This window comes from Eptesicus fuscus, chromosome 4, assembly GCF_027574615.1.
Source record: "Eptesicus fuscus isolate TK198812 chromosome 4, DD_ASM_mEF_20220401, whole genome shotgun sequence".
NCBI lineage: Eukaryota > Metazoa > Chordata > Mammalia > Chiroptera > Vespertilionidae > Eptesicus > Eptesicus fuscus.
In genome coordinates this window covers 12,703,926-12,718,837 of record NC_072476.1, presented here as the reverse complement: position 1 = coordinate 12,718,837, position 14,912 = coordinate 12,703,926, and the positions used below count along the sequence as shown (strand labels likewise).

The following is a 14,912-nucleotide window of genomic DNA, read 5'->3' as shown; positions in this document are numbered from 1 at the left end:
GAGAGGGCAAGACTGGGGCACAAGATGCTTCAGTTTCTCCTCAAGATCTTCCCTGGAAAACGGTCAGGGTCTGGCCAGGTCCTGGCAGGCTGGGCTCAGGCATTGAGAATGTGTGAGTCAGAGCCTCACCCCCGCCCCCGAGGCTGACTCACTCCTCCCTCCAGCTCAGGCTGGGGAATCATGCCACTCTCCAATCCATTTAAAGTTAAAGATTCTTTTATTAATAAATTCTCCCGCCCCTCCAAACTTTCTACCCAAAATAAATATCTCCCCTCCTTTGAGGGTTGGTAGGGGCAGTGTCTCAAGGCCAGCCCCCCTAGAGGGCCAGCCCCCTAGTGTTAGAAACAGGTCCCTAACCCCACAGGCTAAGACCCCAGTGCTGGAATTTCAGCACATACGAGTGGGTGGGACCTGGTGTTCTGTCTGTGCCTCACTTCAGCCTGACCCCAAGCCATGGGGATAGGGGACCTTTGTGCAAATGTTGCAGTTCTAGTGTCAGCCATCTGGTGTGAGCCAGCCTGGGTCTCCTTTTCTGTCCTGGAGCCAGAGACAGGGCAGTCAGATACCTTGGAGGGTTCCTCTGAAGCCTGGATCCAGGCCTCGGATAAGTGGTTCACCTGTCCCCCATTCCTGCACACCCCTGTGATGGGAGTAGCATGGCTCTAGTTGTCTGGGAGGCAGGGCTGGCTCCACAATGAATGAATGAATGACGAGTGGGCACAGTCTCCTGATGACCAGGAAAGCTCATTGTCACTGGATCAGCGCTGCGCCAGGACAGCCCTCCCCGCCGGTCTCCTCAATGGGGGCTGCAAGATAAGAAGAGGGGTCATCAAGAGCTGGGGAAATGTTGAGGAGTGATGGGGGGGGGGGGCAAGGAGGACAGGGCACACTTACTGGTAAACTTCTCTCTCCTGCGGCACCGTCTCCAGACCAGGAAGCCAGAAAGCAGCCCCAGCACAAGGGCCAGGCTCAGGGCGCCCCCCAAGATGGGCCACAACAGCCCAAAGGAGGCTGAAGGAGCCCCAGCACCTGCAGGCAGGACTCAGAGTCAGACCTCACCCCTCTCCGGACCAGCCCCACCCGCTAGATCTGAGCCTCAAGTCTTCCCCCCTACCCGGATTGGAGCCCCTTCCCCATTCACCTCCCACGTTAATTCCCCAGATCTAAAGCCACCTGCTCCCCGCTCTACCCCAGCAACTCTCCCCTATTCTGGGGTCGCCTCTGGCCCCGCCCCCACTCACATCCCCGGCAGAAGTCGCTATGCGGTAAGGCTGGACATGACTCGCAGTTCATGCACTTGTCGAGGTCCTCGCTCCAGGAGCTGCCGCGAGAGCAGGGAGTGGTGCCTGGGGAAGGGGATCAGAGGCTGGGGGCGGGGCGCGGCTATTCTGGGGGCTGAGGTCTGGGTCGGCCGGCTCGTATAACGTGAGTCACCGGCGCCCTCCTCCCGCATTCCTCACAGGTGACCGCACCGCCCGACCGGGATACGGCAGCGCGGGGTGGGGGGAGCCGTCGGCAGGAGGTTGGGGGGGGGGGTCAGGTCCCTCCTACCCCCCCTCCGCCGGCGGCGGCGAGTGACTCATTCCTGGGCACTGGGCCCGACCCCGGTCCCTCCCCCCCCGCATAGCTGGGCACTGAAGTCACCGGATGGAAGGGGGCACCCCACATGGTATGGGGGACACAGACCCCCGTGTGTCTCGACACCCCACCCCGATTCCGGTCACTGGGGCTGGGCAGGCCCGGTATTGACCAGGCTGGGGGCCTGCCCCCTGACCGGATGAGACATCCCGCCTTCAAACTTTCTCCACTTCCGAGTCCGAGTTGGACAGGCAGGAAACTGAGGCCGGAGCGAGTTGGGACCTCCCCTGGCCAGGGAGCGCGGTGTCTGGAAACTACCTGACCCCCGATCCCATGTACCCCCCAGTTCTGCCCCCTCCTCTAGTTCCCCCAAGCCGGCTCCCGCATCCCGGGTCCGGGGTTCCCCGGTCCTCCCGCCCTCCCGCCCAGCCCCAGCGTGGCTCCCGGCGTACCTGACACCGGCTCCCCGGCCGCCGCGCACAGCAGCGCCAGCCCGAGCCCCAGCGCGAGCAGCCGCGGCAGAGGGCGCAGCGGGGCCGGAGTCATCGTGCGCGTCCCGCGACCGCTACGGTCTGAGGCCGCCGCTAGTCGCCGGGACAGACAACCTCAGCCCGGTCCCCGCCCCCGCCTTCCGGGGCGGACCCCACGCCTCCGCCGGCCCAGCCGCCCGCCCCGAGGCCCCGCCCCGCCGGCCCGCTGAATTCAGCCGGCAGCACTGACGGCGCCGGCGCGCTCGGTGCTCAGGGCCGGGAGGTGTGTGTGTGTAAGGTGACCAGATCGCCCCGCTTTGGGCGGGACAGTCCCGATTTTTAACAATTTGTCCCGCGTCCCACGGCGTTTTTAAAAAGTTTTTTTTAACAATTTGTCCCTATGGGACTTTTTAAAAACGCCGTGGGACGCGGGACAAATTGCTAAAAATCGGGACTGTCCCGCCAAAAGCGGGACGATCTGGTCACCTTAGTGTTGGGGGAAGGGGGACGGAGAATCAGACGTGAAACCATCCACCCCAGCTTTAAGGACAGCATAAGAATAATGATAATGTGTCCTTTGATTTTTACCTTAGGACATAGTTACCTAGTAAAATGTGGACTTGTCTCCATTTCGCAGAGTGTGAAACTGAGGCTCGGGAAGGTGGAGGAGCCGAGGCCCAAGTTCTGTTTGGCTCCACGCCCGGCGCCCGGACTCACTGCGGGCCCCACGTCTGCCCCTGATGTCCCCTCACCCGGGCCGGGCCAGATGCGGGCGCAGCAGCCCCGGGACTGAGAAGTTTGAACCGGCGGGACCGCACTGGTCTGGACTGGGGTCTCTGCCCCTCCCCGGGGCGGTGGTCCCGTGACGTCACTGCCTCTTTAAGACCCCCGCCTCCGCCCCATCCCCACACTCGCGGCTCTCACGGACCTCTGCAGAGCCCTACCTTCCCAGGTGAGCCGAGGGGCAGGGTGTGTGCCGGGGAGGAGGAGACGGACGCCTCGAGGGACCGGGTGCAGGGTGCGGGCAGCATGGAGAACCTGGACTGATCTTCTGGCGAGTCCCCGGCGGGGGCAGATCGGGCCCTTAGCGGCTCGAAAATGGCTAAACGCCCCTCCTCTCTTCCCCTGGGACAAAGGCACCGAAACCCGGGCGCCCTTCCCCCACCTGCACTGCGCGCTGGGTCGGTCGCCCCTCCCCCTCACCTGCGGGAGCAGACCCTGGGCTGGCGCCGCCTTTAAACTATCCCGCGCGCGCGCTGCTCCCAGGAAGATGGGGGACTGAGGACACCCACTTTTGAGCCGGACTCCGGAGTGGGGATCGGGAGCGGTAAGGAGCGTCCTCGGACAAAATCGAGCCCATAGTTATGTGGAAAGGGAACGGAGTGGAGGGTAGGGGAGAAGCGCAAGGTGCCTGGGCTGGAGTGGCCGCGGCTTCAACTCGGCCAGACGCCTGGAGGGGTAGACCGGGGACTGGGATGAAAGAGGGCTGGCCCACCCCATCCCGTCTCCCCCCAGCTCTTCAGCTCGGGCCTAGCGGGTGCAAATAAAAGTGAGCGGAGGGTCTGCTCTCTGGTCACACTGCTGGGCTGGTGCTAGGCTTAGGTCCATGCCGTGGCCCGGAACCTCTGGGCAATGGGGAGCCATAACCAAAACCTGCACAGAACTGATCTGGATGGAGACCTCCAACATGAAATGAAATGTGAGGGGACACAGGCGGAGGGGCTGCTCTAGAGGAGCTGGTTCACTCGATAGACCCCCAAGGATTTTAGCTCCTTTTAGAGAAGTTGTGTCTTGAGAGGATTGCATTATGGGAAAGAATACACAAGAAAAAATGTCCCCGACCTTGGCAGTATGCTCTGTGGCCCCAAAGGGAGGGCAGAAGAGTGGGACCCAGGGAGACAGCCAGTGGCCTTAGGGATGGAAGTGCTTTTGGGTGGGAGTCCCCCGCCCCACCCCCCCATCTCCCCTGCCCCTCCAGGGATTGGATGAGGCTGTGCTGGGGCAGGCCAGGTGGGGACTGGTGGGCCACACGGTACAGAAGAAGATCTTTAAGATCAAACTGGTAACCACCTGCCTGCGGTATCGAACCATGTTGGACTCTTCTGTTGGGTGGTGGGAAGGAGGCTGGATCGCTAATCTTGATGGCTTTAAGAGTGAAACCCAATACAATAGCTAGAGCCAGCCTTCCATCTGTGCTCTCTGCGGAAACACCTGCAAACTTTGCTGTCACTTCACCCCCTTTTGCCACTTTGCTGTTTGATCAAATGTACCCATAGTGGCTGAGGCCAGGGACTAGCGCTGGCGTAGGCTTTCTATTATCTTTCTTATGTACTCAAAGCAGACTATCACATAACTAGGGAAAAAGAAATATATGCTAAGGCATTAATGCTCATTTTGGCCATGAGAAAATGAGGCTCGGGCCAAGACATGGCACCCCAACTCCCAAGGTTTATACCCTTGGTGTTCTGGGTGGCCATGGCCCATGGCATGGGATTAGCACTCGTTGGAAATGAGGGATCCTGGCCAGCTGGTCTTAACATTACTCTGTTCTGTCCCCAGGGCCGCTCCTTTCAACCTCAACCTCATCATGGCCTCCGCTGGTCTGCAAATCCTGGGGATCGTCCTGACGTTGCTTGGCTGGGTGAATGCTCTCGTGTCCTGCGCCCTGCCGCTGTGGAAGGTGACCGCCTTCATCGGCAACAGCATTGTGGTGGCCCAGGTGATATGGGAGGGGCTGTGGATGTCCTGCGTGGTGCAGAGCACAGGCCAGATGCAGTGCAAGGTCTACGACTCGATGCTGGCGCTGCCCCAGGACCTGCAGGCTGCCCGAGCCCTCTGCGTCATCACCCTCCTCATCACCCTGGTGGGTCTGCTGGTCTACCTCGGTGGGGCCAAGTGCACCACCTGTGTGGAGGACACGGACTCCAAGGCCCGCCTGGTGCTCACCTCTGGGATCATCTTTGTCATCTCAGGGGTCCTGACCCTAATCCCCATCTGCTGGACGGCCCACGCCATCATCCAGGACTTCTACAACCCCCTCGTGGCAGAGCCCCAAAAGCGGGAGCTGGGGGCCTCCCTCTACCTGGGCTGGGCGGCTTCTGGTCTTTTGTTGCTGGGTGGGGGGCTCCTGTGCTACACCTGCCCCTCTGGGGGGTCCCGGGGCTCCAGCCATTACCTGGCCCGATACTCAGCGTCTGCCCCACGAGCCATCTCTCAAGGGCCCTCTGAATACCCCACCAAGAATTACGTCTGATGGGTAGGAGGATGGGGGCTCCCTTGACCACGGAGCTTAACCCCTGAGCTGGAGTCGTCAGAATGCATGACAGTTTCTGGGTTGCTTGTATCTTGTTTTTCCTTTTTATTGGGCAAGGGGGTATTTTTCCTTTGAGCCATTTGTTAAGCACCAAACCAAGAGGAAATTCAGTCTCTCACCTGGGCTCTGCTGCTGGCATTTCTCACCTTTGGATGATGAGACCAAGAAGGCAACACTTCAGAGTTTCTCCATCTTCCTCCGCCTTGGACATCCCCATCCCGGAGGCCAGCCTGGAGCTGTGACCCCTGGGTGAAGGCTGTTTGCCGGCCGGGTACTTTGTGACAACAAGGTGCTTTGACAGTCTGTCCCCAAGAGTTCCTGCTGTGGTGGGGCAGGGCTCGCAGGGATAAGCCCCGCCTTGTCGGTCAGGCCTCTGGGACCCGGAGCTCTTGAGCCCCAGGTACCCCTGAGAAGACCAGGTGATAAGTTATCCAAAACCACCTACCTCCAAGGATTCTGACCTCTGGCTCTTCCGTCCTTGTCTCAGAGTTGCTTCCCAACCACGCTGTAGCCCCCTGACCCTCTCATCTCCAGGCCCTGCACACTTCTGCCACGGCACACCCACACACTAGTTTTTACTAAATAAAGAGTGTTTTGTTTTGTTACTTGCCATTGGAGTTGCTGGGAGGCTGTTGAGTTCCAGCCTGGAGTGAGGTGAACATGAGCGACTCGCCTCCTTTGTTGCTCACCTGCCCAGCACAGCCTGAGAGAGGTTACCCGCTCAGCAGGACCTGGAGCAGACCTTGGCCTGACAGCCCGGGCCACCTGGTCTTCCCTGCCCAATCACAGGTCAAGGCAGCAGAGGTACAAATACTCTTTATTCTGGGATCGGGTGGGGGCAGGGAGTGGGCTGGGCCCTTCTGGCTTGGAGGAGATTGGCTTCTCCCAGAGGGCCTGGCCTGGGTCTCTGAATGAAGGTGGTGGCCAGACTGGAGGGGACCGGCTCCAGGGCCTGCAGAGCATAATCCTCTCCTTGTTTGAGCCAAGGAGTACTGCCCTTTGGGTGAGGCCCAGGTTCCAGGGGCAGGGGAGGCCTCGGGAAGGGGAGGAGAGCCAACCCAGGTCCAGGAAGCAGAAGAAAGCAACTGGTTGGGGGAGTTGGGTGGCCAGGAGGTGGGGACCCCATGGAGGAGGGTCCGGGCTGAGCCAAGCCATCTGAGACTAGCCCAGCAGCCAAACCTGGCTGGAACCCCTAGAAAGTAGGTTTCATCGGCGGAAGGGGTTGAAGGTAGAAGGCAGGGGTTGGAGACGGCATCCAGCACAAAGTCAAGGCTCTGAGCAGTGGGCCTCTGGAGACCCCTCACACATAGTCCCTCTTGTCCATTCCAGAGGTGCCGGAGCGGGAGGGGATGGAGTAGCCCAGCCTGGGTCCTCGGGGCCGGTCGATCTGGGGCGGGGGGCATGTGCAGCAGAGGAGGCCCCCGCCCAGCATGAGCAGGGCAGCTGCTGCCCAGCCCAGGTAGAGGGAGGCCCCCAGCTCCCGCTTGAGGGCCTCGGCCACCAGGGGGTTGTAGAAGTCCTGGATGATGGCGTGGGCCGTCCAGCAGATGGGGATGAGAACCAGGATGCCTGAGAGGAGGAGGATGACGCCCGCGGTGAGCACAATTCGGGCTTTTGTACCTTCGTCCTCCACACAGGTGGTGCACTGGGCTCCCGTAATGGCCACCAGCAGACCGAGCAGGGAGAGCAGGAGGGCGACGACGCAGAGGGCTCGGGCAGCCTGCAGGTCCTGGGGCAGCGCCAGCATCGAGTCGTAGACCTTGCACTGCAACTGGCCTGTGCTCTGCACCACGCAGGACATCCACAGCCCCTCCCACATCACCTGGGCCACCACAATGCTGTTGCCGATGAAGGCCGTCACCTTCCACAGGGGCAGGGCGCAGGACACCAGGGTCCCCAGCCAGCCCAGCACAGCCAGCGTCATGCCTAGGAGTTCTAGGCCAGCGGAAGCCATCTGCCCCCTCAGTTGGGTCTTCTCAGCACTCGGCGGCCTGGGTAACAGGAGTGCGGCAGACGCTGCCAAGCAGGGGTCGCGGTGGCTGCCGGGAATGGGCAGTCAGTGTCCTCGGGCCAAGACAGTCCTCACATTTGTGAGCCTCTTGCACGGCACCTCCTCGCTCTGTGCCCCTCGCAGGTGTGTCCCTGGTCCCCAACACACAAAATCTCACAGTCCTGCTCAGTTGAGAGGCTGGTGTCCCCTTGAGGTGCCTAGTGGCTGCTGCCCCTCCTGCCCCTCTGCAGACGCGTTCCCACCACTGCCTGTCTGACCAGCTACGCGGAACCTCCCCTCCGACCCACCTTCAGGCTGGGGAGAGCCTCATCCCTCCGGCTGGGGCTGGCGCAGGATCTCGGGGAGCAGTGCGGCCTTGCCCAGGGCACCTGAGGACTGCGGCTCCTGGCCACAGACACGGGGTTTTAAGGCCGAGGCAGGGGAGGAGCAACTAGACCAAGACTGGGAGGCTGGTGCTGGGAGGCGGGGGCAGGGCGGGGGGGGGGGCGAGAGAAAGGGGGGGCAAGGCGTGGAGGATCGGGGAAAGAGCAGACCATGACGGGAAGAAACAGGGGAGGAAAGAAGAACATCCATGCCCGTGGGAACCCAGAGACAAAGCAATGGTGAGCACTGGCCCTGTAGCTCACTTGGTTAGCGTGTCCTCCACATATGCCAAGGCTTGGCGTTCCATTCCCGTCAAGGCACATACAAGAATCAACCAATGGATGCATAGATAAGTGGAACGACAGATCTCTCTCTCCCACCCTCTCTCTAGAAGAAGAAAGGAAGGAAGGAAGAAATGGTGAGTCTCAGGGAGAAGAAATGGAGCTCAAAATGTAACAGTTGGCTCAGAAGTGGGAGAGTTGGGGGGCTCAGCCCGCCTTCCTGAGCATCCTCCACCCCCAGCCACCCCTCCCTCGCCGTCTTTGCTCTTCTGGGCTCGTTCATTTCATGATGATGCAAAGGCACCCCAGCTTTTCCAGTATCGAGAACCCCCACCCGCCCCTGCCCAGCGCTAGGACTCTCCGGAATTCGATCTGCCTCCTGTCTCAGCCCGGCGGCCCTGGCGGCTCCCGAGGGAGGGGCCCCGCCCGCACGGTTTCCTAGGCGACAGGTGCCTGGCGCCTAGCTCAGGTGGCATCGTCCAGGCAACGGCCTAGAAAACCACCCCCTCCCTTCTACCTCAGCCCAGGTATGCCCTCTCCACCCCCTCCACTGAAACTGGGGGCCCGGCTGTAGTCTCCAGAGGCCAGGCATAAAGGGCCCGTTGTGGGAGCGGGGGAGGAGCACGCAGGCCGGGAGTGAAAGGAGAGGAGCAGGGACAGGAGCACCGGGTGAGTTGAAGCTCAGGACCCCTCTCATGCCCAGGGGCGGTGAGTGGTTACTCTGGATGAGACACCACAAAGAAAGGCAACAGGGGTTAGGCCCAGGTGACTCAGCTTTCTTTAAACCCTGCCTCGTCATCCTCAAGAAAGATGCTCTTGATAGAAACATCACTGACGAGAATCATTGATCGGCTGCCTCCTGCATGCCCCCTACTGGGGATCCAGCCCACAACCCAGGCCTGCGCCCTGCCCTGACGGGGAATCAAACCGTGACCTCCTAGTTCATGGGTTGACACTCAACCACTGAGCCACACCAGCCAGGCTGGAGGTAAATTAAAACACACACATACACACACACACCCAAAATACACAATAGCTCAACCTGCTATTTCTGCTGGCAAAGGAAAGACAAAAGAAAAAAAATTATAGCACTTTACCTACAAATACCATATGTTAGTATTTTTTAAAAAATATTTTTATTGATTTCAGAGAGGGAGAGGGAGAGGGAGAAACATCAATGATGAAAGAGAATCATTGATTGGCTGGCTCCTGCATGCCCCACACTGGGGTTCGAACCCACAACATGAGCATGTGCCCTTGACCAGAATCAAACCCAGGACCCTTCAGTCCGCAGGCCGATGCTCTAGCCACTGAGCCAAACCGGCTAGGGCTGTTAGTATTTCTTTAAGCACGGCCAAATGATTTTTATATTAGTATCTCTCATAATGTGTTATCTAGATTGATGACACAAAGAACTAACCAGTACAAAAGCTGTGATATATTGTCTTTCCAGATTTTATGGAAGTCATGAGGCCAGCTCTGTAGCACAAAGGGCACCATTATATGTCCACAAATAAACCAAAATATTGATGTACAATTGATTTTTGACAAGGATGCCAAGATCTTTCAATAGAAAACGAAAAGTCTCTTCAACAAATGGTGCTGAGAAAATTGGAGAACCACGTGCAAAAGAATGAAGTTGGAACCCTATCTAACTCCATCTACAAAAATGAACTCAGAATGGACCAACAACCTAAATGGAAGGTGTAAAACTATAACTTTCAGAAGAAAGCATGGGGGTAAATCTTTATGAATTCAAATGTGGCAATGGATGTGTAGATTTGACTCCAAAAAGAGAAAAAGAAAAAGAAAGACCCTCTTCCTCAAAACCCCTTGGAGCCCTGGCACTCCCCTTGTGGAGGGCAGCCTGGGAGTCACACAGACCGTGGCCCAAACCCTGCCCCACCCCATCTGAACAGATCTTGGAAAGTCAAGGTCCTTAACCTCCTTGGGTCAAAGACCCCTTTGAGAAACCTCTGAGATCCTCCAACATGAGCCCCTCATTTGGGGAGAGGAGTTGTGCGCTCTCTTAAGCCCCTCCCTGGGTGCTAAGAATTGAGAATTATTGTGTGAAGGCGAGGGGGCGGGGGGGGGGAGGGTGCTGGTGAAAATTCCAACTTTCCAAGATGGCTGTGAGGACTCTCAAAGGCAGCCCTCCCCTGGGGGAGCCTCTCACTTCCATGCCTCCTGAGGAAGACCGGGGGCCTGACCACCCTGGGGGGACACTTCCTTCAACAGGTGCCCAGGAGGGCTGGGAGCACCCACACACACACCTGGTCACTGCACCACTCTGCAACCCTGGGGGAGGGGAGGGCGCTAGGTGCTTCCTCGTCTGCTCAATGGGGCTCTATTTATAAATAATTATTTTAAATTTTAAAAATTCATTTTAGAGACAGGAAGAGAGAGAGAAACATCTACCACTGTTCCATCCATTCACGCTTCATTGGCGACTCCTGTATGTGCTCTGACTAAATATCAAATCCAAAACCCTGGCCCATCTGGATGGTGCTCCAACCAACTGAGCCACCCAGCCAGGGCTCTAAATGATTCTAATTTCAGATTGGTGCATTGCTCTTTAGGATATTTTAAGAGAGGTTTATACTTCCATCAGATTTGCAAAGGGATGGTTGACCCCAAAAAGCTTAAGAACCCCTAAAATGGGGAGACTGAGGCTAGAGCTAATCGGTGGGTCTGCAAGTGAGCTACTGTGGTTGGGGCTTCTCTAACCCTGGTACCTGCCTGGTGCCTCCCCACAGGGCCTGGTGCCACCCCATAGGGCCATGGGGAAGTGCTGTCCAGTAAGTGGGGCTGACTCTGGATGCCTGAGAACTAGGAGGGGAGCGCTGATGAGAGCAGGCTGAGATGGACACAGGGAATCTTGTGTGTGTTTGCCCAGCTCCTCCAGCATCCTAGGCCTCACACTGCATGGGGAGAGGGGGTATCTGAGAAGAAAGGCAAATAGAAGCAAGCTTCGAGTGGGCTCCCTCTAGGGTGTCTGCAGGGCTGCCAGGAATCCAGCCCTACAGGTTGGGCAGGTGTCAGGTGGACTCAGCAAGCAGGGGTCTCTGGACGGGCCCACTGACCTGCCCACAAGGCCTCCCATCCTGGGCAGCCAGCACAGGGCCTTTGTGGGCCCCACACCCAGAGCAAGCCTGCCTCCTGCCTTGGCCATAAGGGGACCAACTCATCCTGATTTGCCTGGGACATTCAGGTTTGAGCACTGAGTCCTGCGTCCTGGGGAAACAGGGACAGTTGGTCAGCCTTGCTTCCAGGGCCCACCAGTTCCACAGGCAGCTCTAACTCCTTAACGTTCCCCGGGCTGGTTTGGCTCAATGGATAGAGCATCGGCCTGCAGACCGAAGGGTCCCAGGTTCTTTCCAGTCAAGAGCACGTGCACTGGCCCTAACTGGTTTGGCTCAGTGGATAGAGCACTGGCCGGTGTACTCAAGGGTCCCAGGTTTGATTCCGTTCAAGGGCATGTACCTTGGTTGTGGGCACATCCCCCGTGGGGAGTGTGCAGGAGGCAGCTGATTGATGTTTCTCTCTCATCCATGTTTCTAACTCTCTCTCCTTCTCCCTTCCTCTCTGTAAAAAATCAATTAAAAATATATTTAAAAAAAAAAAAGAGCACATGCACTGGTTGCAGGCTTGGTCCCCAGTAGGGGGCGTGCAGGAGGCAGCCAATCAATGGTTCTCTCTTGTCATTGATGTTTCTATCACTCCCTCTCCCTTCCTCTCTGAAATCAATAAAAATATATTAAAAACAAACAAATAAACCCTTAACGTTGTCACGGGGCCGTGTGTGGCGCTGCACACTCCAGGTAATGGTAGTGCCCCAAGAAGGCAATAAGAGGACCCTAATTTTTTTTAGATCTTAGTTCTTTGGCCCCAAATCTCTACACTCAAGCAGGGGGAGACCCCACACTGCTAAGGGCTGGCCAGCCACATGGGAGATGGGTGCTCAGAAGATAAAGATACCCCCACTTTTACCCCCACCTCCAGAGACCAGTCCCTGCCGGAGGTACCTCCTGCCTGGCCTGGCAGCTTCAGCTTCCTCCCTCGACACTTCCTCCCTCGACACGCCCATTCTTCCCCTCTTTGATAAGGCGCTTGCCTAGAGGGAGAGTAAAAGTGGGAAAATTTGTCGCAGAACTGGAGAGACCGGCAGGGGGTGGGTGTGGCCGAGGACAGATTCCTAGGGCACCTAGACAAGAATGCATTTCCCGCCCTCAGGCCTCCTGGGATAGAGGCCAGGAGGCCCCAACCCCTCTCTTAGGTCCCGTTCCACCAGGATTTGGTTGGATCTGGAAACTGAAGGGTTAAAGTTGGAGCCTGAAGCCGGGATGGTGATGGGGCCGGAAAGCCAGTGATACGGAGACTCCCACCCCCAAGGCCTAGCATTTCAATGGCACGTTAACACCTCCTCCGGAATCCCTACCCCCAGCTGCCCTCGCCCTGGGAAGAGGTGGGTTAGAACTTTCCCCTGCAGAGGGAGGACACTCAGGAGGGGGCCTTGCCCTCCGCCGCCCCTTCAGGGAGGGACAGAGCTGGACCCAGTCTTTGTTCTCTTTGGGAGGGCGCAGGATTGGGGAGGCTCTGGTGAGCAGAAGAACACAAAGCCCCATCTTCTATCTCACTCTTTTTAAAACTTATTTTATTTTTCCACCTGAGAATATGCTGTTTATTGATTTAAAAAAGGGGAAATATCCATGTGAGAGAGAAACGTCTTCGATTGCTTCCCATATGTGCCCCAACCGACCTGGGGATCGAACCTGAAACTCGGTTATGTGTCCTGATTGGGAATCGAACCTGCCACCTTTCAGTGTACAGGGTGACACTCCAAGCAACTGAGCCACGCCGCCCAGGTCAGGTCATCTGTCTCACTCTTATAGGGGACCTGTGGGCCAATGATAATGGAAAACTGGTGGTTACCATAGACACCATGGTGCTGGGAGTGACCTGGGGGTGGGCTTAGAGGCTGCACAGCCCCAAAGCCATCACATACTGCTTTGGGGAGGTGCCTGAGGCCCTGGTGTTATGGGTAGAAGAACAGGTCCAGGTTCCTGAACCAAAGGGTGTGGATCAAACTTTGAGGTCCCATAAGAATTCTCCCCAGGTCCTGGCCAGTGTGGCTAGGTCCGTGGTCGGCAAACCGCGGCTCGTGAGCCACATGCGGCTCTTTGGCCCCTTGAGTGTGGCTCTTCCACACAATACCACGGCCTGGGCGAGTCTATTTTGAAGAAGTGGCGTTAGAAGAAGTTTAAGTTTAAAAAATTTGGCTCTCAAAAGAAATTTCAATCGTTGTACTGTTGACGTTTGGCTCTGTTGACTAACGAGTTTGCCGACCACTGGCCTAAGTGTATGTGAGTGAAACATCACAAGCCTGAGGCAACCCCAGACCCTGAACTGACTTCAAAGCAGGCTCCTTGCCCAGCACAGAGGGGAATGCTGGGTAAGCTGGGCCTCCTGGTGCTTTTCTCTGAGGGCAGCTCAGCAGGACAGCACCATGGCTGAACCTCACAGCCAGAGTCAGCTATCCTCTCCTTCCCCCCACTTCCTGTGCCGGGAAGTCTCTGCAGCGTCACACCTGGATCTGAAACCACCCTCCACCTGGCTCACTTTCCCCACGTCTGTGTACCTGATGCAGAGAGCACCTGTGTTTGCTCACCACCTGCAGCAGGCGGCTTATTGGACTCTGGGTCAACCCCACCCTAGGGATTCACTGGACAAGACACAGCTACCCTAATGTCAGGTGCCTCCTGGCTGTAAAATGAGGGAGAAGTCTGCCCTGCTCACCTCCAGAGTCACCGAAGACATTTGCCCAGGCCGCCAGCTCCGCATACGCCTTGGGGATCACTACAAGCATATTTTGTCAAGAGGGCAATGGGGGTTCCACTTGTCAACCTGGGCAGACTCCATTGGTTGGGCAGCAATTGACTTTATTATCAGTTGTAATTGTCAGCTTTCAACCAGCAGCAGTTATCCAGCTGGAGTTTTGAGGGTGGGGTTGCCTTCTTGAAAGATACACAGGGTCTTGTCCTTCCTGGTTACTGCCTGACCCTTAGCTGAGAGGGGAGGAAGAGGACAGGACCTATAGAGGGTGGAGGAAGCAGCAGGCCAGCAGGAGTGAGAACTCGGCCATAATCCGACAAAGGGGAAAGACCAGTCACTCTATTTTCTTCCGGGCCCAGTGAGAGCGTCATCAAGGTACTCGTACCTTAGGCTCTTGCCTGGGGACTTGAAGGGCAGCCAAGGCGCCAGGTCAGTGAGGGGTAGAGCCTAAAACACAGTGAGGGCAGTTGGGAAGACAGCTCAGGAGATGGGCCAGACCCAAAGGGAAAGGGACACTACCTATATGGATTGGGTGGCCCTACACCCTGGAACCTGAGTATCACCTTATTTGAAAAAAGGGTCTTTGCACGTGTAATTAGGTTAAGACTGGAAAGATGAGATCATTCTGGACTTAGGGTGGGACCCATATCCCATAACAGGTGTCATTAGGGGGAAAAAAAGGAGGGAGATTTGAGACACAGACACAGGGAAGAGGCCCTGTGAAAATGGAGGCAGAGACTGGAGTGATTTAGCCACAAGCCAAGGAAGGCCAGGAGCCACCAGCAGTGGAACAGGGCAAGGAAGGGTCCTCCCCTAGAGCCTCGGTAGGGAGCACAGCCCTGATTTTGTACTTCTGGTATCCAGAGCTAGGAAAGAATACATTTCTGTTGTTTTAAGGCACCCAGCTTGTGGTGATTTGCTTCCGCAGCCACAGGAAACTCATACGCTGCCTTTCTTGCTGGTAGGTCCCAGGACCTCAGAGGTCCCCCAAGGTCAAGTTGGCTTCCTGATACCGCTCCTGAGTTGCTACAGAAGAGCCCATTGAGATAGGGTGTCTGCCTGGT

At 57.3% G+C, this 14,912-nt stretch overlaps 3 protein-coding genes across 3 annotated transcripts; 1 reads left to right on the top strand and 2 right to left on the bottom strand.

Annotated features, from left to right (window-relative positions):
- The first annotated feature begins 99 nt into the window (after positions 1–99).
- Positions 100–5,495, top strand: CLDN6 (claudin 6). Its single transcript, XM_054714642.1, has 2 exons — positions 100–112; positions 4,608–5,495. The coding sequence occupies exon 2, from the start codon at positions 4,636–4,638 to the stop codon at positions 5,299–5,301; it is 666 nt and encodes a 221-aa protein (XP_054570617.1). The 5' UTR covers positions 100–112; positions 4,608–4,635; the 3' UTR covers positions 5,302–5,495.
- TNFRSF12A (TNF receptor superfamily member 12A) lies at positions 199–2,183 on the bottom strand. The gene is made up of 4 exons (XM_008141670.3): positions 2,031–2,183; positions 1,242–1,346; positions 895–1,029; positions 199–806 (listed from the first exon to the last, which is right to left on the bottom strand). Exons 1-4 carry the CDS (start codon positions 2,122–2,124, stop codon positions 751–753), a joined length of 390 nt encoding a protein of 129 aa, XP_008139892.1. The 5' UTR covers positions 2,125–2,183; the 3' UTR covers positions 199–750.
- Positions 5,496–6,661: 1,166 nt separating the features above from the next.
- On the bottom strand, positions 6,662–7,315 carry CLDN9 (claudin 9). Its single transcript, XM_008141672.3, has one exon. It carries the CDS (start codon positions 7,313–7,315, stop codon positions 6,662–6,664), a length of 654 nt encoding a protein of 217 aa, XP_008139894.1.
- Between the last annotated feature and the right edge of the window lie 7,597 nt (positions 7,316–14,912).

Bases quoted from the DNA above. Each gene is read 5' to 3' on its own strand.
- TNFRSF12A (XM_008141670.3), bottom strand. From the start codon at position 2,124: ATGACTCCGGCCCCGCTGCGCCCTCTGCCGCGGCTGCTCGCGCTGGGG. The intron at 1,030-1,241 runs GTGAGTGGGGGC...TCCTGCCTGCAG, and splicing joins TAGCGACTTCTGCCGGGGAT to GTGCTGGGGCTCCTTCAGCC. The intron at 807-894 runs GTAAGTGTGCCC...CTTATCTTGCAG, and splicing joins CAGGAGAGAGAAGTTTACCA to CCCCCATTGAGGAGACCGGC.
- CLDN6 (XM_054714642.1), top strand. From the start codon at position 4,636: ATGGCCTCCGCTGGTCTGCAAATCCTGGGGATCGTCCTGACGTTGCTT.
- CLDN9 (XM_008141672.3), bottom strand. From the start codon at position 7,315: ATGGCTTCCGCTGGCCTAGAACTCCTAGGCATGACGCTGGCTGTGCTG.